At 42.8% G+C, this 21,688-nt stretch overlaps 1 protein-coding gene across 4 annotated transcripts in view; it reads left to right on the top strand.

Moving 5' to 3' along the window:
* CFAP61 (cilia and flagella associated protein 61) overlaps window positions 1-21,688 on the top strand; it is a 302,051-nt gene that overhangs the window by 123,710 nt on the left and 156,653 nt on the right. For 3 of the 4 annotated variants that reach the window (XM_027623973.2, XM_027623974.1, XM_027623978.1), the window contains 2 exons: window positions 5,193-5,399; window positions 8,499-8,633. The exons of the other annotated variant lie outside the window; for it this stretch is intronic. In XM_027623973.2, the coding sequence (XP_027479774.1) occupies window positions 5,193-5,399; window positions 8,499-8,633 (342 nt within the window). The remainder of the gene's footprint in view (window positions 1-5,192; window positions 5,400-8,498; window positions 8,634-21,688) is intronic. 4 annotated transcript variants of the gene reach the window in all.

Raw genomic sequence — 21,688 nt, 5'->3', positions numbered from 1 at the left:
GTTTTATGAGGCCACCATTACCTTGATCCCCAAACCAAAGATCCCATCAAAAAGGAGAATTACAGACCAATATCCTTGATGAACATGGATGCAAAAATTCTCACCAAAATACTAGCCAATAGGATCCAACAGTACATTAAAAGGATTATTCACCATACCCAACTGGGATTTATCCCTGGGCTGCAAGGTTGGTTCAACATCCAAAAATCAATCAGTGTGATACAATACATTAATAAAAGAAAGAACAAGAACCATATGATCCTCTCAAAGATGCAGAAAAAGCATTTGACAAAGTACAGCATCCTTTCTTGATCAAAACTCTTCAGAGTAGAGGGATAGAGGGTACATACCTCAATATCATAAAAGCCATCTATGAAAAACCCACAGCGAATATCATTCTCAATGGGGAAAAACTGAGAGCTTTCCCCCTAAGGTCAGGAATGCAGCAGGGATGTGCACTATCACCACTGCTATTCAACATAGTATTAGAAGTCGTAGCCACAGCAATCAGACAACAAAAAGAAATCAAAGGCATCCAAATTGGCAAAGAAGAAGTCAAACTCTCACTCTGCAGATGATATGATGCTTTCTGTGGAAAACCCAAAAGACTGCATCCCAAAACTGCTAGAACTCATCCAGGAATTCAGTCAAGTGGCAGGATATAAAATCAATGCACAGAAATCAGTGGCATTCCTATACACCAACAACAAGACAGAAGAAAGAGAAATTAAGGAGTCAGTCCCATTTACAATTGCATCCAAAACCATAAGATACCTAGGAATAAATCTAACCAAAGAGGCAAAGGATCTGTACTCAGAAAACTATAAAATACTCATGAAAGAAATTGAGGAAGACACAAAGAAATGGAAAAACGTTCCATGCTCATGGATTGGAAGAACAAATACTGTGAAGATGTCAATGCTACCTAGAGCAGTCTACACGTTCAGTGCAATCCCTATCAAAATACCATCCACTTTTTTCAAAGAAATGGAACAAATAATCCTAAAATCTGTATGGAACCAGAAAAGACCCCGAATAGCTAGAGGAATGTTGAAAAAGAAAAGCAAACCTGGCGGCATCACAATTCCAGACTTCCAGCTCTATTACAAAGCTGTCATCATCAAGACAGTATGGTACTGGCACAAAAACAGACACATAGATCAGTGGAACAGAATCGAGAGCCCAGAAATGGACCCTCAACTCTATGGTCAACTAATCTTTGACAAAGCAGGAATGTCCAATGGAAAAAAGACAGTCTCTTCAACAAACGGTTTTGGGGAAAATTGGACAGCCACATGCAGAAGAATGAAACTGGACCATTTCCTTACACCACACACAGAAATAGACTGAAAATGGTTGAAAGACCTAAATGTGAGACAGGAGTCCAACAAAATCCTAAAGGAGAACACAGGCAGCAACCTCTTCGACCTCAGCCGCAGAGACTTCTTCCTAGAAACATCGCCAAAGGCAAGGGAAACAAGGGCAAAAATGAACTATTGGGACTTCATCAAGATAAAAAGCTTTTGCACAGCAAAAGAAACAGTCAACAAAACCAAAAGACAACTGACAGAATGGGAGAAGATATTTGCAAATGACATATCAGATAAAGGGCTAGTATCCAAAATCTATAAAGAACTCATCAAACTCAACATCCAAAGAACAAATGATCCAATCAAGAAATGGGCAGAAGACATGAAGAGACATTATTCCAAAGAAGACATCCAAATGGCCAACAGACACATGAAAAAATGCTCAACATTGTTCGGCATCAGGGAAATCCAAATCAAAACCTCAGTGAGATACCACCTCACACCAGTCAGAATGGCCAAAATTAACAAGTCAGGAAATGACAGATGTTGGTGGGGATGCGGAGAAAGGGGAACCCTCCTACACTGTTGGTGGGAATGCCAGGTGGTGCAGCCACTCTGGAAAACTGTATGGAGGTTCCTCAAAAAGTTGAAAATAGAGCTACCCTATGACCCAGCAATTCAGTACTGGGTATTTACCCCAAAGATACAAATGTAGGGATCTGAAGGGGTACGTGCACCCCGATGTTTATAGCAGCAATGTCCACAATAGCCAAACTATGGAAAGAGCCAAGATGTCCATTGACAGATGAATGAGTAAAGAAGATGTGGTATATGTATATAATGGAATATTATGCAGCCATCAAAAGGAATGAAATCTTGCCATTTGCAATGATGTGGATGGAACTGGAGGGTATTATGCTGAGCCAAATAAGTCAATTAGAGAAAGACATGTATCATATGATCTCACATTCTTAATCTCAGGAAACAAGCTGAGGGTTGCTGGAGTGGTGGGGGGTGGGAGGGTTGGGGTGGCTGGGTGATAGACACTGGGGATGGTATGTGCTATGGTGAGTGCTGTGAATTGTGTAAGACTGTTGAATCACAGATCTGTACCTCTGAAACAATACATTTTATGTTAAAAAACAAAGAATTAGATTTCAGGAAGGGAAAAATGAAGGGGGGAAATCGGACGGGGAGATGAACCATGAGAGACTATGGACTCTGAGAAACAAACTGAGGGTTCTAGAGGGGAGGGGCATGGGGGGATGGGTTAGCCTGTTGATGGGTATTAAAGAGGGCACGTACTGAATGGAGCACTGGGTGTCATACGCAAACAATGAATCATGGAACACTACATCAAAAACTAATGATGTAATGTATGGTGATTAACATAACATAATAAAATAAAATTTAAAAAAATTATATTTTATTTCTTTTTCTAGTTTTATTGTATGTTTAGAATACCATTGAGTAGTAGTGTCTATAATGGGTACTATTGTGGTGTTCTTGATTTTAATAGGAATGATTCTGTATTTTCCTCCATTTAGTATATAATATTTGCTGCAAGCTTCTGGGATCTATCCTTTATCAAGTTAAGGAAGTTTTCTTCTATTTCTTGTTTTCTAAAAGTTGTTATTCTGAATGAGTGTTGAATTTTATCAAATGTTCTTTTGGCATTTGTTCAGATGACCATATGGCTTTATTCCATTAATGTATCCTACACCATCCTTGTTCTTGGATTTATTTCTTTTTTTGACTTGGTACATCTTTGAATAATTTTTTTAGAAATAGTGGTAGGTGCATACATATACAAGAAGCTTTCATTTTGTCCATACATATAGAAGAAGTTTTCATTTTGTCATTACCCTCGAATACTCATTAGGCTGTATATAGAATTCTTATTCCAATGATTTCAAACTCTCTTCTGTTCCATGACCGACCTCTTTTCCCCTGGAGTAATTTGTAGTTTCTCTATTCTGATCTTTTGCCTTTGTCAGTTTTCCCTGAAAGTCATGAATGAAAGATTACAGTATCAGTAATGGCTGGCAGGCATGGGTATCCTTGACAGATGTGTTTCTGCATTGCATCACTCAGTCATTGGGAGGGCTGGCCAACCCAGTCTGTAATTGGGAAGAGGCATCAGTTGTCTGGCTTCCTCTTGTGACCTTCAATGTAGGTGGTCCTGGCAGATGGTAGGCAGGTTAAGAGGGTGTAAGCTAGTGTTAGAGAACTTTCCTTCCAAGGTAAGACTACTTTGCCTTTTTTTTTTAAAGATTTTTATTTATTTGAGAGAAAGTGAGAGCAAGACAGAGAAAGAGAGAGAGAGAATGAGCAGGAGGAGAGGCAGAAGGAGGAGAGGGAGAAGCAGGCTCCCCTTTGAGCAGGGAGCCCGACTTGGGGCTTGATCCCAAGACCCTGAGATCATGACCTGAGCCTAAGGTGGATGCCTAACCGACTGAGCTACCCAGGTGCCCTGTAGACTACTTTTGTGTCGCCAATCACACCACCTCATTACTTTAAAAATAATTTTTTGTTGTTATTTTAAGGGATTTGGGATGGGAGGAAAATTAGGTGCACATGGCCCATATGCTGTTTTGAGCTAGTAACCTCTGTAGGCTCTTCACTTTTGTTTTTCAATGATTTCTCAGCTCTACATTTATTACTCATTTTATCTTACAATGAGGGATGCCTTCTTGGTAATTAAAGAAAAGTCTTAGGGGGTTAAGGCAATTATAGGGTCAGTGCAGATGGAAAGGTCAGGCCTTGCCAGAATTGCCCTCAGCTACCACCACTGTCCTGGTTACCCCGAGCCCCCTTTCTTCCGTGCTTTGTGGCAGAGGCTGTAAAGACAAAGGACCTTGATGGGCTCGAATACAGGCTTTGGTTTCCTGAATTTTCTAGTGCCAGCTTTGCTGATCACAGAGCAAATGATGTTCCTTGCATTCTCCAATTCCTCTTTTTTGGAAAGTGTGCTTTGAGGACAATTCTACTGTGGAAAATAAGAAGAAATATAAGTAGGTGCTTTCCAATGTGCATATAGTTTGATTCTTCTGGCATATCAGGTGTGTTTATGTGCTCTTGTCATGAGAGAAAGTCACACTCACTCTGGATGGTGCCCCTACCCCACAGTGTGCACTGCAGGGAAGAGAAGCAGTACACAGTTAGCATGGATGAGCTCCTGCTTCCCTGCCCACAGAGTGGGGGACCAAGAGTGGTGGTCAGAACTAGAGCCATAGAAACAGGAGCAGAATGCCTGATATCTTCTTGTATAAGTAAACACCAGTCCTTTAAATTACTTTCCCCGGGCTAAAAATAGAATACTTGAGAGGCATAAAAAGTTTAAGGAATGCCTACGGACAAGGCCTAGTCTTGTGGTTTTATTGTAGGCCAACCCAGCCACACGGGCCAAAGTGTGTGATCTGTGGGATGGCACGTTTCCACATTAATGGGTGAAGAGAGAATAGTAGTGAGTCCAGATAACACCAGTGGCTGTGTTTGTCCTGCTGCTGAGTTTTGTACATGTTCAGTCAGTCACACTGACCAGCTGGTGCTCCCCTTGTCCAACAGTGGTGATGAGCGGCTGTCCTGTCACCTGGCCACTAGCAGAGACTCGGGGCTCTCTGGGTTTTTAACAGCCATGGCTGTAAGGACCAAACTCCAAAGCTGTGTAGTCACCCTTCAGAGACAAGCCATCAGAACTTTCAGGAAATGTAATTTTCCGTTTTCAAAAATTGAACAGTGACAATGAGGTAGTAAATCACAGGAGAGAAAAGCACGTTTCTTACTATTGTACCCGAGGTAATTTTTACAAGATTTTCATGACAAAATGCACACCATTTGCTTAAAACATCCTTAGATGCCCTTTCCCCTCTTCTCTTTTAGGATGTAGAGTACATACGATCCCATTACAACATTGAAGATTTCATCTTCTTCAGTCACCACCAGCGTGAAGAACATGGGCACCTGTATCACTTTGCCCTGAACCCTGTCTTTCGGCACTACACCAAGTTTTTTCTGAAGGAGATCCTCCGTTTAGGCTATAAGTCCTGTCTCTACTACCCTGTTTACCCGCAGATCAGGGAAGGCAAGGTAAAAGAATGTCATCATTCACTTTTCCAGCACATCAACCTTCGAGACGTCATTTGTGTCATGTGCCATATTTTATTCCTTCCTCGAAGAATGGATTTGGATTATAACATGGCTCTGAATTTCAAACAGCCACATTGGCCCTTTTATTTATTACACTATAGTGAAAGTCCAGAAGACTGAATTTCAGAAACATTCATGACCATTATAATTAGTGAACAATTTGTTGGCTTTTCCCTATTGACAAAACAGAGACTGAAAAGTGCAAAAATGCTCTAAGGGACATGGAAGTCAAATAATTTATTATGGGGCCTTAGTGAAATGCCAAAGTGATCCTATCGTGTTCTTCAAGCAAAGAACATTTTTGTTTGAACTCATAGAACAAATCAATTCAATCCTATAAGATCGGTGTGCTCTCACAGCATTCCAAATAAGCCCTATAACCACTGCTGTGAGAGTGATGGATAAAAAGTGGAGATGTATGAAGGTGAGGTAACCTTTATGTAGTGAATACCTCTATAACTCTGCCCAACACTGTTACACTTACGTAGACTAATCCTTTTGTAGTAAACACCATCTACTGTGTATCCACACATGCACAGCTAGCAAGCTCTTCATTTGCTTCTGTCTTGCTTTCACTTATCCTATTAAGTCTTCAGAGCACTCTTCACTAGCTAAATTATCTTTTATCACCAAAGCAAAGGTGATTGTCTTTTTTTTTTTAAGATTTTATTTATTTATTTGAGAGAGAAAGGGAGAGAGCAGAAGCAGGGGGAGCAGCAGAGGGAGAGAGAAAAGCAGGCTCCCCACTGAGCTGGGAGCCCGACATGGGGCTCGATCCCAGGACTCTGGGATCATGACCTGAGCTGAAAACAGATGCTTAACTGATTGAGTCACCCAGGCGCCCCTGTTTGTCTGTCTTGTTCAAAGCTGCATCCCAGTCCAAGTCCCTAGAAGAGTCGCACACATGTGTGCATGCGCACATCAGTGTGTATACACACACACACGCACACATAGTGTCCTGGTTATTCCACAGGCAAGGGTCTCTTCAAGCTGGCTTCTCAAGGTATTGTTTCTGGCAAGTCGATCTCTCCGTCACTGACAGCTGGTCCTCAGCTCCATGTAGATTGAGAGGAGTTGAGATTCAATCACTTGGCCAGCTAGAAGTTGTCCCATGATATCCCATTCATGACCAAAATCTTTCTCATGCTCTGCCCAGAGGCCAGGATGTTGTCATGATTCTTCTTTGTTACCATAAATGAGCTAAGCAGATTTTTAAAATAATCTGATTCATTAAACTTAAAAACAATCTAAAGTCTATTGGTACATTCCCCAAACCAGTAATTTTGCCAATGTACCTTATTTAACAAAAGCCTTCTGGGGAAGTACAGAGGGAACAGGGAAGAAGAAGAAACATAGAAAAGATTTTTAGCGAGAGGTAGAATATGCTCTAGTGATGGTTTTTTCCTATCAAAATGCAGTATGATAGGCATGTGAATGCCCTAAACTTGAACTTGAGGAGATGGAAGGTAACAGTTCTGGTGGAAAATCCTGGTCTCGCACATTTTCTTTTTACTCTGTATTTGGCCAGTCGCCAAGGCGGTGACCTTCAGGATGTGATATTAAATTCTTACTTTTTATTCATGATGTTGACTGCATCATGACTGCCTGCAGTTGGTCCGGAAAGTCCTTTTGCATCCGTAATAAAAAATTGTATCTTTGACATTTCACTGAACGTTCTCATATTTACCTCAATCGTGTAGAATTTGGAACATGTTATGCACTATTTCATGTAGGATATAGAAACACATTTGGAGACAGATTTTTCCTCTCAGTCTGCACTTCCAATTGATTTACATATATACCTTTAAACAAATGTAAGAAGCAGTACCAGGTAATTTAGGTAAGAATTTCCAAGGTCTGCTTTAAATCCCTTGACTATAGTAAAAGTGAACATTGGGCTCGAATTATGAAGATGGTTTTCCCCACACTCTCCTGCTAAGACATGTGCTGCGGGATCCTCCAGGCATAAAAGCAGAACTCTGGCTAGGACTTCCTGGGTTCTGTTTTTCAGTGTGTGAAGTCAGGGTGTGAAGTTCAATGGTGAAGCATTTTAGAAATCCCTTTTAGAAGCTCTTAGAAATGCCTGGCGGGGGACGGGGGCTGGTTTCGAATAGCAGCCAAGTCATTTGTTAACCATCTTATTTATTAAACTACCCCTAGTTTTAGTTGAGTTTTGCTTGCTTTGTTTTCCAGTTTAAATTCCATAAATATGTCATTAGGGATTTTGGTGTCACAGTTTAACTCTTAAGGTTGAAATGGTTGAAATACCCTGAGTTAGTTTCACCAGAAGCCCCTCCGATTTCATAAATGTGAAAGGAGTAAAAATCACCATGTTCAGTTTCCTCTGCCAAGTTTTAAAAATGGGGTAAAATGAATATTTAACACATTCTCCTAAAACATGATTTATCATAGTCTGTTACAGTAAGCATAAATCCGGCTCATAATTTAGCATTAATACAAGTCAAAATAATGTGATCCAATTTCCCTACCCCCAACCCCACTTTCCAGTTCATCTTTTTGCTTTAAAACACTTCTTTAATCAACAAAGGTCCGGTTGGAGTAGCTGTGCCTTTCACAAACAGGAGGATTTCCACGTCTGCGCTCAGCCTCCCCTCGATGATGTTTTTATCTATGTGCCTTCTTAAAGCAGCTTGTGCCAAACACGCAAAGGTTAACAGGACGCAGATAACACAGCTTAACGGGGTCAAATCAAGCTGATTCATGATCACTATGGAGAAGAATATCCTCCTGGGGAAAATACTTGTACTGAAAAATCCCATAAACCAAACCACTTGTTTATCTGTCATTCCCACAGAGATAGTAATGTAATTACTCTCGTAATTATCTTCATTAGTGTCAGGCATTATCTACAATTCATTCCTCTGCTCGACGAGTATGTTTGTTTATTTGCTGATTCCTAACCCCCCCAACTCCGATTTGGCCGGGTTCGGACTTCTGTATTTGTGAAGCTCCACGCACGCATCTGTGCTGCACCGCCCTGACATTCTCTCCCCTAAAACGGAGATTCCTGTCTTTCAGTTCCAGAGCTCCTATGCCCACTCCCTGACATCCGCCCTTCATTACTTGGTTCCCGTGCGGCCGCGACGACAGATTGTCTATCCTCTGGAAAAGCTTGGCATCAACGCTCCATCAAAGGCGGTCTCCAAGGATCCGGTGGGTAGCCGGGCGGCAGCAGGCAGGGAGGCGCCGTGCCAAGGCGTGCGGGCGTGGCAGATGGGGTGGCAGCACTGTCTTCTCGGGAGCAGGCTGCTTCTTAATTACAGGGAGCCTGGAGCTCATGCCCTTACAGGGGCACCCTGCCGAGGCTCTCCTGCAGCCCTTTCCCTCAGGTGGTTATTTTGCAGAAGCCCGAAACAGAGGTGGCCTGATCCCTGGATGACAGACCCCACGGGGACGCTTTGTGTCTCGGCACAAGTGGCCTGGAGTCAGACTCCCAGCGTATGTCTGTTCTCTTTCTCCTTCCTCAAACGCAGATTCCCCCTTTCCATCGATGTTTTGCTTGCAAGGCGAAAGGGGGCATTCCCAAGTCAGACAAAGCTGACAGAGACAGTAGAGCTGGCTGCAGTTTGAGATGTTTGGGTCCTAAGCTGGGTTTGCTTTATCTCCTCTGTGGGGGGTCAGGAGGATTAACAGGAACATATTAGCTGCCCTGGGGTGGGAACGGGGCTTAGCCTTAAAGTGAACAAGCCCAGGATGCGTTTATGACCAGAACAGAAGAAACCAAAATGGAACCTAGATTGCACTTTCGCTGGAAACATACACGTGTGTGTGCACACGGCCATGTTCAATGAATTAGCTGGAAAAAACATGATCTTGTCAAGTTGACTTACATATGTAGGCTTGTAGTATTTGTATGCACTTCCATTTAAATAAGTCGAAAAACAAAATTCCCTGTGTGCTGACATTTGTCCATTGTGAGAGAGGAAAGAGGAAAGTGGAAGGTTTTAACTCTCCAAAAGGTTTGCCAAGGAGTTGCTCGATATAGTGCTCAAATAAAGAGCTTGGGGACCCCAGCGCTGCAGGAAGTATGTCGTTCTGCTGCCCGCAGCTCCCACTCTGCAAATGGGAGCACTGGGTGGGGCGGGGGAGGGCTCCATCAAGACCTGGCTTAGCAGCACCTGCTCACTGTAAGCAAGGCTGCTTAAATTCTGCATTCATCTTTACATTTGTTAAAACAGACAATAAATTTATATTTCTTTTCTGATAAGTTCTAAGTTTATATTTGAGGAGCAACTAAAAATCAATAGCAGTTCTTTCCCCTCCTAACTCTTTATTATGGAAAATGTCAAGCATATTACCGAAGTAGAGAGAACCAGATAAAGCAGGGCTTCTCCTACTGTCTGTGCTGAGGGACCTTATCTTCTTTTTCTTTTTCTTTTTCTTTTTCTTTTTCTTTTTCTTTTAACATACAATCCATCATAGACGGATAGTTTTATAAAAGGTGAATTCCTTAAAAATGAGTTTAAAAACAAAGGGAGACAAAACTCAAGTCCAGTTGTTTTATTATTAGATTTAACAGACACAGAATTACTCTGTCCAATTGTTATAAAAGCTGCTGAGTGCTTCTCTCCATCTCTATGCTTACATCTTTGAAGACCAATGACAGTTTGCAGATGGGCACCTGTCTCAGACCACATGTTGAGTAGCACTGAAACTCCCAGATACTTGGCACTGAGCTTCAAAAATTTCCAATTCTTGCAATTCTTGGCCAATTTTGGATCTTCTACACCCCCACCCACTTCTCCTTCCTCCTTATCATTTTAAAGCAATTCTCAGATGCATATATTTTATCCAGGATCATGGATATGTTCTAGGTAGCAGGGCCCAGAGCCCTGCAGGTTACACTCTGTCCACACTAAAGATAAGAGTGCCCGAGCCCATCTGGAGGACCTTGGGGATGGCCACCAGATGGTCTGTTTTTGTGTAGAGATCCTGAGAGTGGACTCCTTTGGAATGAAAGCCAAGACCCACACGTTTGGCACAAAGAGAGTGCCTTGGGGTCAGAGAGGGTGGCTTCTTCTATGGCACCCTGAAACACAGCTTCCGTAGAGTCAAGCTGATTCCAGGAGAAGGTGCCTCCTTGCACAAGGATGCAGCTTCTGTGTCAGATCAGGGTAAGGAGGAGAGATGCTGCCCTTTCGCAGTCAATGCTGAGACTCCTTCAAGGATGGACAGACCATATTATTGGGCCAGGAGAAGCCTTCACATGGCTCTGGCGCCTTAAGCCAGTCCAGGGAAGGGGAGAAATCCACCTGGTTATCAAGAGCAGCATTTTTCTGAATACCAGGAGCTTCTCCCCACCCCAATCCCCAGGAATCTCCAGAGCCTAGAGCTCCAGCTGGGGAGAAAGCCAGAGAAAACATTTTGTTGCATTCAGAACAATCTTATCATGACTTCCCAGGTTAGTATGAGTTGAAATCATTACTTACATTTAGTAACCTTTTCTGCGGTGATCTCAGTGTGCTGTGCGCCAGCACCGCCCCCCCCCCCGCCATAGAGCCCTGGCTTATTTCAAGGCACAGCAGAGGATGAACTATTTAAATCACTGGTCCAGGAAGACAACCACTTACCAGACAGGTAGGGCTGATGCTTGGTACCTGCGGTGTTGTGCCGTGTTGTCTATTGTATCAGTGAATTTTGACTTTTGAAGAAACACTTCTACTGCTACTTATTGTACTCCTCCTTGAGAAGGTTTTAGTAAAGATTTAGATTCAGCAAACAAGATTTAGTAAATATTTTAGAAATCTTAAAAGTTTGATCAAAGGATTATCAAAACCATAATCCACGTGGGATGGGCCTGGATATTCAAAAGTTAAAATGCCAAATTATATTATTTTAAATTGTTATTATTTTTTCAACATTTTAGTTGGATTTCATGCTTTAGGCCGATTATCTGAGACAAGGTGAGCCAAATAGAAATTTTCTAGGAGGAATTTCTATCGAGTCCTAAGAGCATTGTTTTCTTAGGAGAGCAATAGTGTTACAGCCATTGAACTTGGTGAAATTGAGTGACTGTCATTACTAAATGAACTCCTTTTATTTTCCCTTTAAGTTTGCTATCTCCTCTAGCGCATGGAGGTTATATGGCTCCTTCACCATGTCTGCACACTTCTCTGGCTGGGCACTTGCCTTTCATACCTTTTATCCTACTTAAACCAACTCAGAGTGACCATCCATTTCCTTGCTTTCACCTAGGAAGCCAGTCTTCAAGGGAACAGATCACTCCAGGCATGAATAATGGGATAGAGAGTGTTTCATCTCAGTGGGTTGCCAATTTGAATTTGGCACAAGCCAGCAGTGATTGAAATTCATCACTGCATGGCAGGGAAATATCCTCCACCCCACCTCAAGGCCCTGGTTGTTTCTGCCTGGTTTGGATGGTAGGTGTCCCTGCCATAATACCTTCCCTATCGTTAGTATTAATTGACAGGCTGCCCCATATCAGGTCATAAGAAAGGACCTGGAAAACATGTAAATGATTTTCATCACATATTACAGAGGTAGGTCCCAAAGATTCATCATATCTCCATAGTCAACCAGTGTAGGTTCATGGATAAGAGAGAAGGCTTTTTTCTGACCAAGACTGTAACCACATGGGACAGACTTGGAAGACTAATTTCTCAACTTGATTTGGCCATCTTGGCCTCACATTGTGAGAATTATTGTGATGGAAATTTTTTTTAAAATGAATCAGCGTATGGCCCACATGCATGAAAACTATGATCAGGAAATACTCAAAATTTGGTTGAATTTATTGAATGGCCGTATTAAAGACTGTGGAGCAGTTTGAGCCACACTGACTTTGAGGTGGTTCTATTTGCTTTCCTTTCCTGCTCCCACATGGGGATACAGAGATGACTTTGACCCCTGCTCTCTGGGAGCTCACAGGCTAGTGTCAGTATTAATGTGGAGTGTCTGGCTAATTGAGCCAGGGATGGGAGAGGGGCCACACTGGCCCTGATATTGAGAGCCAGCCTCAGGAGGAGGATCCACACTGAGGTCTGCACAATCACTTGGTAGGGAATGCCTTTGTTCCGAAGCGCTCTTTCCTTTCTAGACCGGGATTTCAAATGAGTCTTATTTGTGACATGAAATACCAGAAAATCTGCTTTGAGCTGAAACAGCTCCTACCCTTGCTTCAGTCTCATAAATGCTCCCCATCATCCACCTTAGTGTCTTTAGTTCTTCATCTTGGTTTACAGGATTCATAGAATTATAGTGTGAACTCATCTTTCTCCACCACCCCAAATTTTGGGGACCAAACCAAGCCATCATCTTTCAGATGATGCAGGAATCTTACTTTCAGTCTAGTCGATGCCTGCTGTTATTTTTTGTGGTGGTTTATTAGTGATGGTCTTTTAAAATCTTGACTAATGAATTCTTTGAGGTCTCCATTTTCCCTTTGTCTTTCTAAAAAGGAAAATGACAGTTTATTTAACTCCCCCTCCTCAGAGCTAAGTGCTGGCCCTCTTTTTCCTGGTATGTGATCTCTCAGGAAGATGTCACTCACTGGCATTCAGTTACCCTTTGAATTGTCCCTTTTCATCTCGGCTCTTCTTCCCCAGTCCAGCTATAATTACCATCTGATGGACTGTTACTGGATACTGTTTCACTTGTGCATCTGCTGCCCTAGGAAATTGCATTATTCTCCCAGCACCTGCTAGATTTTCCCCAGCTTGGTTGTTCCCCAACCCCTTCTTCAAACTTAGAAACTTTGGCAGCCCCTGGTTAGACTCCCTTGGTTGTATTTGTGGTCAGGGTGTGTGGATGTATTTTAAAATCAGCCCGTTAGCATCTCCTTGGTAGAGGTTGCTAAAAATACATACGCATGTTTTTCAACATCGTATATGCACTGATCATCTTAATGTGACCATGGTGATAGTATCTTGAAATGAAATTAATGCACTTTAAATCACTGCCCATGAGTCAAGTGTGGTTTTTCAAGCCATTTCTCAGCTTTTTGCACTACCTATAGGAAGTGTATTTGCTCCTATTTATAGTGAACCCTTTTCTCTGACATTCTTAGAATAATTTACATAAGTTTCTTCATGAGCTCTTTTTTTTTGCCCTTCAAATGGTACAAGTTCCATGGTCATTTCATTCCAATTCTCTGAACACTATCTAGTTTAGTATTATATGCAGTATACAATATATATCAGCACGACTCGTGTGACATCAGTGATTTATTCTCATAATTCCTTCCTCTTAGAGAGGTTACAAAATAATAACAACAACTACTTCTGACAGTATTGAGTTCTTACTAAGGCTTCCCATGAATCATCCCATTTGATGCTCATATCAGCACTTGTAAATAGTCACTGCTACTATGCTCCTCAATGTACCTAAAGAAAACAGTCTTGCAGGGAAGGAAGGTAAATGACTTGTCCAAAGACTAATTCACTGACAGAGCTTCAAATCCAGGCAGTTAGATGATAGACCCCTGCCTTCAACCATGACATATATATTCTCTATATGAATATGTAGAATTTTCACTCTAAAAAGTGAAAGTGCTGCTATCATAATTCATTGTAGGAAGACCAAACCACAGAAAAGGACGATGGCTTGACAGAGACCTTTTGGGATCTCCCAGATCTTTGGCACCAGCTACTTAATGAAAAGGTGACCCACAGATAATTGGCTTTCCCCCAGAGGGGTTTGGATTTTCCCCTTGGCTGAGTCCTTCATTCTTGAGTCTAATTCTGGGCCAGTCTGACCCTGGCTGGGCTTGGGTCGCATAGGGCCGAGCTGATGTGCCAGGGTCAATTTTTAGACACCAGCTGATGAGGCTGTTGGCACTTCTCTCTCCAGCTTTTTGTTGCAAACCTTTTGAAATGATAGTGGTAGCTCCTGGGAAAGGGGGAAAAAATTAGGATCCCATACATAGGTTATGTTATGTTATAAATTTCTTGATAATTCAGTTCCATGCTACATGGGGCTTCACAGTGTTCTTAGAAAGTGCTCGAGGAAATGCCTTGGATAAGTGACTGAAGGTTTGCATGGGAGGCCGGGTTGGAAAGGATATGTGCTAGTGGCATAATTGACAAGCCTGGACATTCATTGTTTAGAAATTGGGCTGCAAAAGAATGCCAAAATGAGCTCTTCGGGGTGTGATAAGCTAAGAGACTGTGAAAAGTAAAGTTACTTCTTAACAATCTCAGCATCATCAAAAATCAATCCTACATCTTATCCTCATTTTCTAGAATAGATACCGTAGGACAATCAATCTCTCTTTCCCTCTCTCCGTCCCTCCCTCCCTCTCTTTAACAGTTTTATTGAGACATAAGTCATATGCCATGCAATTCGCCCGTTTAAATTATACAATTTATTAGTTTTTAATATATTACACGGTTGGGCAAACATCATCTAATTTTAGAATTTTTTTGTCATCCTAGAAAAGAAAGCCATTAGTAGCTACTCCCTACCCACCCCTTCCCCCAGCCCTAGGCAACTACTAATTTACTTTCTGTTTCCATGCATTTGCCTATTCTGGACATTTTGTAGAAGTAGAATTATACGATGTGGCATTTTGGGACTGTCTGCGTTCTCTTAGCATGTTTATAAGGTTCATCCATTTTATTGTGTGTATCAGTACTTGATTCCTTTTTTTTTTTTTAAGATTTTATTTATTTACTTGGGAGAGAGAAAGAGAGAGCGAGCACAGAGGAAGAGGGAAGCAGACCCCCCCACTGAGCAGGGAGCCCTATGTTGGGCTCAGTCCCAGGACCCTGGGATCACGTCCTGAGCTGAAGGCAGATGCTTAACTGACTGAGCCACGCAGGCACCCCTACTTGATTCCTTTGTATTGCTGAAGAATATTATATGTATATGCTACATTTTATTTATCCATTCATCAGCCAGTGGACATTTGAGTTGTTTCCACCATGTTGCAATGAATATTCCTGCACAGGTTTTTCTGTGGCTATATGTTTTTATTTCTCTTGGGTGTATATACCTAGGAATAGAATTGCTGGTTCATATGGTAGCTCTATGTTCAATATTTTGAGGAACTTCCAAACTGTTTACCCAAGTGAGTGGACCATTTTGCACTCTCTCATTCTTAGATGAGCCCCAGCATTCCTGCTAATAAGTGGCAAAGTGCTGGTCCACTCAAGGCCACAGCCGGGCAGTGTACCTCAGAAGCAGGGCTTTCCCACCACTCCTGGAGAGTGTCATGCTTGGTTGACTGTGCACGCATAATACTAGCTTCAGTTATTTTGAAAGCAGAAATTTTTCTAAAATCGGATCTCTCCTGATCTTATCTTCCTGGCCTTACCCTCTCTGGCTCATCAGCCTCCTGTAGGCCTGCATGCACATTTAGAAGGCTCCAGCAGCAGGAGGAAAAAAAAAAAAAGCCCATCCAAACCACAAGAGTGGTTTTTAAGCCACCAGGCTGTCCTTTGTTTGAGTCCACCTTTCCTAGTGTTACTGCTTTTAAAACAGCTCCCAACAGAAAAAAAAAAAAGAATCCTGAGGCTTTCCTGGATGCTGATGGGTTCTTGCCACAACCCGGTAGGAAGAAAAAAAATGCATTCTGTTCCCTGCAGAGCCAGAGTAATGAATGCCGCCGAGGTCCAGAAGTGCCTCGGGATACATCAGCTACCTGCTGGCGCTCTGGAAGGCCACAGCCAAGCTGGGCTCCTGGGTGGACCTGAGCTCCCCCGGGCAGGAACTGGCCTTCACAGCTAAGTGGCTGCTTCACAATCCGCCTTCAGGGAGGAAAGGCATGGCAGCACCAACAGGAGGCTTTGCTTTGTGTATTTTAAAGTAGCTGGGGATATAAAATGACAAAGGGGACAATTAGAGCTGCAGATGCTGACTCGAGAAGTTACCTCTTTTCCTCTTGATTAAAAAAAAAATGGGTCATTACAAAAGCAGTCCATATTCATGGTAAAAATTTTAGGAAATTAAATTTAGGAAAAAAATTTTAGGAAAAATCAATACAAAGAAAATCTGTAAAAGCTGTGGTCCTTTCTCTCTAGGTCACCTTTGTTAATATTTTGGCGTTTTTACTTTTAGATTTTTTTCTGTGAAAAAAAGTACACGCGATCAAATATGGTGTTTTGAAACACACATTTTTTGCTGAATATGTTATGAATGTCTTACTGAGTATTCCAGAGTGTCCTTTTAATGGTTGCACTTGCCCCGTGACGAGCAACCCCTAACCATCCATGAGTACTTTCTATGCCGGGCTCTGCATCACACACCTGCACCCCGTGCTCACAGAAGTTGGGCTGTCATTGTCCCCATTTTGCAGTGGAGCAAACAGGTTAGGAGAGGTCCTGTTATATAACAGCATTAAGCCCAGCAGGACTTGTGGGAATAATGATGAAGCCACTAGATTTCTGCCTTCCGCTGCTCTGTAAATATGTTCACTGTGGCCAGGTTTTCCCCTGTACCCAGGCAGAAAGTGGGCAAGGCCTGTGACTTTTCTGGCCAATTTTAGGTAACGGAAGTTGCGTGGGCCACTACTCCAAATCACAAAACCTCATCTTCATCCCACAAAATGTCCAGTTTCGCTTCCTGTTATAATCAAAAGTCAATTTTCATCTGAAGATGAGTTCCCCCTCTCCCTGCTGAAGCCTGTAGCTGGGGAAGGAGGGTGGAGAAGCCCCTTTCTCTCTAACTCACCATGTACCCACTTATTTGGCATCTATTTAGCTTGTTATAGTTCAGGGTTGTTTTCTTTAAGCCTGTTAGTTTCTTGTTATTTATTTATTTATTTTTTTAAAAGATTTTATTTATTTATTTGAGAGAGAGAATGAGATAGAGATGGAGAGCACATGAGAGGGGGAGGGTCAGAGGGAGAAGCAGACCCCCTGCCGAGCAGGGAGCCCGATGTGGGACTCGATCCCGGGACTCCAGGATCATGACCCGAGCCGAAGGCAGTCGCTTAACCAACTGAGCCACCCGGGCGCCCAGTTTCTTGTTATTTAGCTATATTCCTGGTCCTTGTGAAACTGGGGGGCCAGAGCAGGGAGGAGCCACTGGGGGAGCAGGACGTCTGCACTTGACTGCCACCGTCCTCAGAAGGCACCTGCTCTGTGGGCTGGACTCCTCTTCTCATGAGCGGTGCTTGGTTTCCTCAGAGAGTTCTGTCACTGGGGGCCTCCCACCTGCACCCCCTAGTGCAGGCCATGCACCCTCTAGCTCTGCAGCCTGAGTCTGTCTTAATTTCCCCTTTAGGTGGCCCTATAGGAAGATCCTCTGATAACAGTCCACACCTGCCAACAGGTGGCCGCTGTAGGCCACCTTCCCTTCATCACCTAGCAGCAGCCGGCCTGCCTGTCGTGCCTTTCAGCTCTCTTGGGCAGAAATCACATAGCAGTCCGCCATGTCCACTAACTGTGGGAACTCACGTGAGGGTCGCTGAGGGCCCACAAACCTTTTTCTTGAGTCTTAAAGTCAAAGACGAGGCCATCCCCATGTCTTCTCTTTGGGGTAGAGTAGCATCTGACCCAGAGTGCATCAATGTTTCTCACTGAGGAAATCTCCAGAAGAATCTTCTCTTATGTCTGTGTTCTTCTTACCCTTTTATATCCTCATTGTGAATGAGGGGTTTAAAAGTCATTTAACCAGTACTTGCCCACCTGCTTTGACGGTTTTTGCAAGAAAAACTTCTTTGGAATGTAGCATCCATTGTCTTCATGCCTCTGATGTCCTGTGTGACATAACTTACCCCAGGCCAGACAGCTGCTAGGCTCAGGCTTTGGGATCCCAGCATCCTGGTGCCAGATCCCAAGATTCACCACCACTGTTGTTGGTAGCCAATTCCCTAATGTTGGTCACTTCCGTTTCTATCCAAATTGTATCATTACGAACAATACTATCATGTCCATCCTTATTATTTTTGAGCACATTCATCATTACTTCCTTTCAGTAAATTCCTGGAGACTGTTTTGCTAGGTCAAAGGTAAAGCTACATGAAGTTTTAGAATTTGAAAATGAAAGTTATGATTCCGCACTTTAAAAAGATGATTTCCCTTTGCAATGGGTTTGCTTTGTCTAAGTAAATCATCAGCATGCAGGAAGCCCTCTTTCTTATTGTCAGATATAAATGTTACAAGTCAGATAATGAGGTCTGCAAAATGGCAGTCTTCCATTTTCCCATTTTCTTCTGGCTCCACTGAATCTCTCTGTGGAGTCTCCACTCCACCTGATGGGAGAAGTAATCTCCATCAATTCCAAGTAAATTGGAATTTAAAGTTTAAAAGGAGTCCATTCAGGAATTTTCCCTCTTTTATTTATTTATTTATTTTTTGTCAGTGGGGAAAACATCACAGTTCTCAGGAGCCCGTGAAGCATCATGGCATCATGAGGGCACAGAGGGGTTGGGGGAGCCATTGTGGGGTGTCCTCACAGGCATCCACAGGGTTTCAGAACATCAGCTTGTCCTCAACCCATCCCTTATTTTGGCATCCAGGTCCTCAGTTGGCACTTAACTACTTCTAGTGGGGACATTCCCTCTTCACAGCCTTGAGAACTTTTGAGTCAGGCATGGTATTGACTGCAGTGTGCTCTTTCTCAATATATATCCCTTTCCCCCACACCCCTCTCTGTCTTCCGTTCACCCCCTCTGCTTCCCTCTCTGCCTCCCTCCCTCCTGCCCCCCTCTGGGCTTTGAGAAGCTCATGACCTGCCTCATCTTCTTTCTTGCCCTGACACCACCCTCAGCCCTCTCTCCACCCTTCTCAGAACAGGGGCAGGGGCATGTCTGTGAGGCACAGATCTCGCTGCTCCCATATTCTCCAGAACCTCTGTGACGATCCTGTCTTTCTTCCACTTTTATGGCTCTAACCAGAGGGGAAGAGGGACCTGTTCTGTACTTGTCTCTCTTTTCTTCCTATTTTCCTCCCCCTTCCAGTTTTGGGACAACAGACGTTGCTATCACCATGTGTTCTTTTGAAATCTGTCATCTGAGGCATCAACTCTGACTTCTGATACTCAAAAGTCAGGCTTTTCTGAGACTTAAAAACCTTTTCTCAATCTGCCATCAGTTTTGAAATGAAAAAGCAGAGAACTGGCCCACTTACTCTCCTGCGGCTGTCTGTCCAATGGCTGGCGTCCCCTGGCTGCTACCTGAAGGGTCAGAAGAGGCCATGAGTCAACAGGAACAGGAATGAAATAAGTCTGTTAATATCAAATAGCGTCCCTCCATGATGATAACAGTAATATACACACAAACTACAGACCAAGAAGGTCCCCGTGGGGCTGGCCCCCTCTCTCCGGCCCATGGAGGAATTATAAAAACATAGCTCTACTCATTATGAAATGAATTTTGTCCATGGATGCACGTATTATAAATCTGTTACGTCTTTTCATGAAAGCTTTTAGATGTTGTATCTTGTTAATAAATTCTAGTTTAAAATGGAAAAAAATGAAAGAGCAAGACAAACCAAGAACCAGACTCTTAACTATAGAGAACAAACTGATGGTTATCAGAGGAGAAGGGGGTGGGGGGAGGGGGGCACATAGGGGATAAGAATTAAAGAGTATGCTTATCATGATGACAAGAAATAAAATGATTTTAAAAATAAATAAATTCTAGTTTTAAAAAGTAGGATATGCTTTCTTGGGAGATGGGAAAGACTAGGGAAACAGACAAGCCAACCAGGAACCTAGAGAGGTTATACATTCCCAAGGAGCTCAGGTGGATTGAAAGTTTTCCACAGTTTAGTGATTTTTATAAAGCCGTCTGAGTTTAGTTGTCTTCACTGACACACTCACCAGCTCTGAAGGGAAAGTGACGTTTGTGTATATCAGAGGCAAAGGAGTAAGTGGGCCCCGGAAACCGAAGTGCCGGCTACCTTCCTGCCCGCTGCAGGCTGCCTCAGCCCAGGGAGCCTGCCGTCCCGGCACATTGCTCCCTGTTACAGGAGCAGCTCGAAGCCCTCAGCCCTCCATACTCACACCGCTGCTGTCCTCTGGGGTTGAAGCTCTTTAAGGAAAAAGAAAAACCTTTATCCTGTCTCTTGCCTCCAGACCATTAAGCTGAGTCAAGATTACTGATGTCACGATCTCCATGGTAACCAACTAATAAGCAAGAAGAAAACAAAAAGGGTGGCTTAAAAACAGGAAAAAAAAAGAGAATAAATAGGAATGGAAGGAGCGTGGGAGCCATAAAGGTTTTTTTATTGCTACTTGTTGGCGATCTCAAACATGAGTCAACCACAGCGCTGGCAGGCCCGAGCCATTCAGGCGATTGAAACCCCTGGTAATAAACATAAATTACATACTATACCATTGCTCCTACTTCTCGCACTCTTCAGTCGTGTCCCGGCTTTTGTTTGTTCTGTTTTTGTAATATAATTCAGTACATTGAAATGATCACCATGGTAGTCGTTATAATCGAGGTTCTTATGGTAGTTTATGTGTTTAACCCAAAGGAGCCACGCTGCCAGAGAGCCAGTCTCAGGCAGCACTCTCCTGTCACCGTGGTGACGCTCCGCTGGCCCAACCCATCCCCATCGTCACCACCATTCACCGACCCTCAGTACAGCGCTCCAGTGTAACCAGAGACGATTGTTGATTTTAAAAATTGAACCAGGCACTTTTCTTTTCCTCTCTCTTCCTTCCTTCCTTCCTTCCTTCCTTCCTTTCTTCCTTTCTTCCTTCCTTTCTTCCTTTCTTCCTTTCTTTCTTTCTTTTTTTCTTTCTTTCTTCCTTCCTTTCTTTCTTTCTTCCTTTCTTCCTTCCTTCCTTCCTTCCTTCCTTCCTTCCTTTCTCTTTCTTTCTTTCTTTCTTTCTTTCTTTCTCTCTCTCTCTTTCTTCCTTCCTTCCTTTCTTCCTTTCTTCCTTCCTTCCTTCCTTCCTTCCTTCCTTCCTTTTCTTTCTTTCTTTCTTTCTTTCTTTCTTTCTTTCTTTCTTTCTTTCTTCCTTTCTTTCTTCCTTTCTTTCTTTCTTCCTTTCTTCCTTTTTCTTTCTTCCTTCCTTTCCTTCTTTCTTTCTTTCGTTCTTTCTTTCTTTCTTTTTCTTCCTTCCTTCCTTCCTTTCTTTCTTCCTTCCTTCCTTTCTTCCTTCCTTCCTTCCTTTCTTCCTTTCTTCCTTTCTTCCTTTCTTCCTTTCTTCCTTTTCTTTCTTTTCTTTCTTTCTTTCTTTCTTTCTTTCTTTCTTTCTTTCTTTCTTTCTTCTTTCTTTCTTTCTTTCTTTCTTTCTTTCTTTCTTTCTTTCTTTCTTTCCTTCTTTCTTTCTTTCTTTCTTTCTTTTCTTTC

The sequence above is a fragment of the Zalophus californianus genome, chromosome 8, assembly GCF_009762305.2.
Source record: "Zalophus californianus isolate mZalCal1 chromosome 8, mZalCal1.pri.v2, whole genome shotgun sequence".
Lineage (NCBI taxonomy): Eukaryota > Metazoa > Chordata > Mammalia > Carnivora > Otariidae > Zalophus > Zalophus californianus.
Note: the sequence above shows the minus strand (reverse complement) of the source record. Positions and strands in the feature narration are given on the sequence as shown.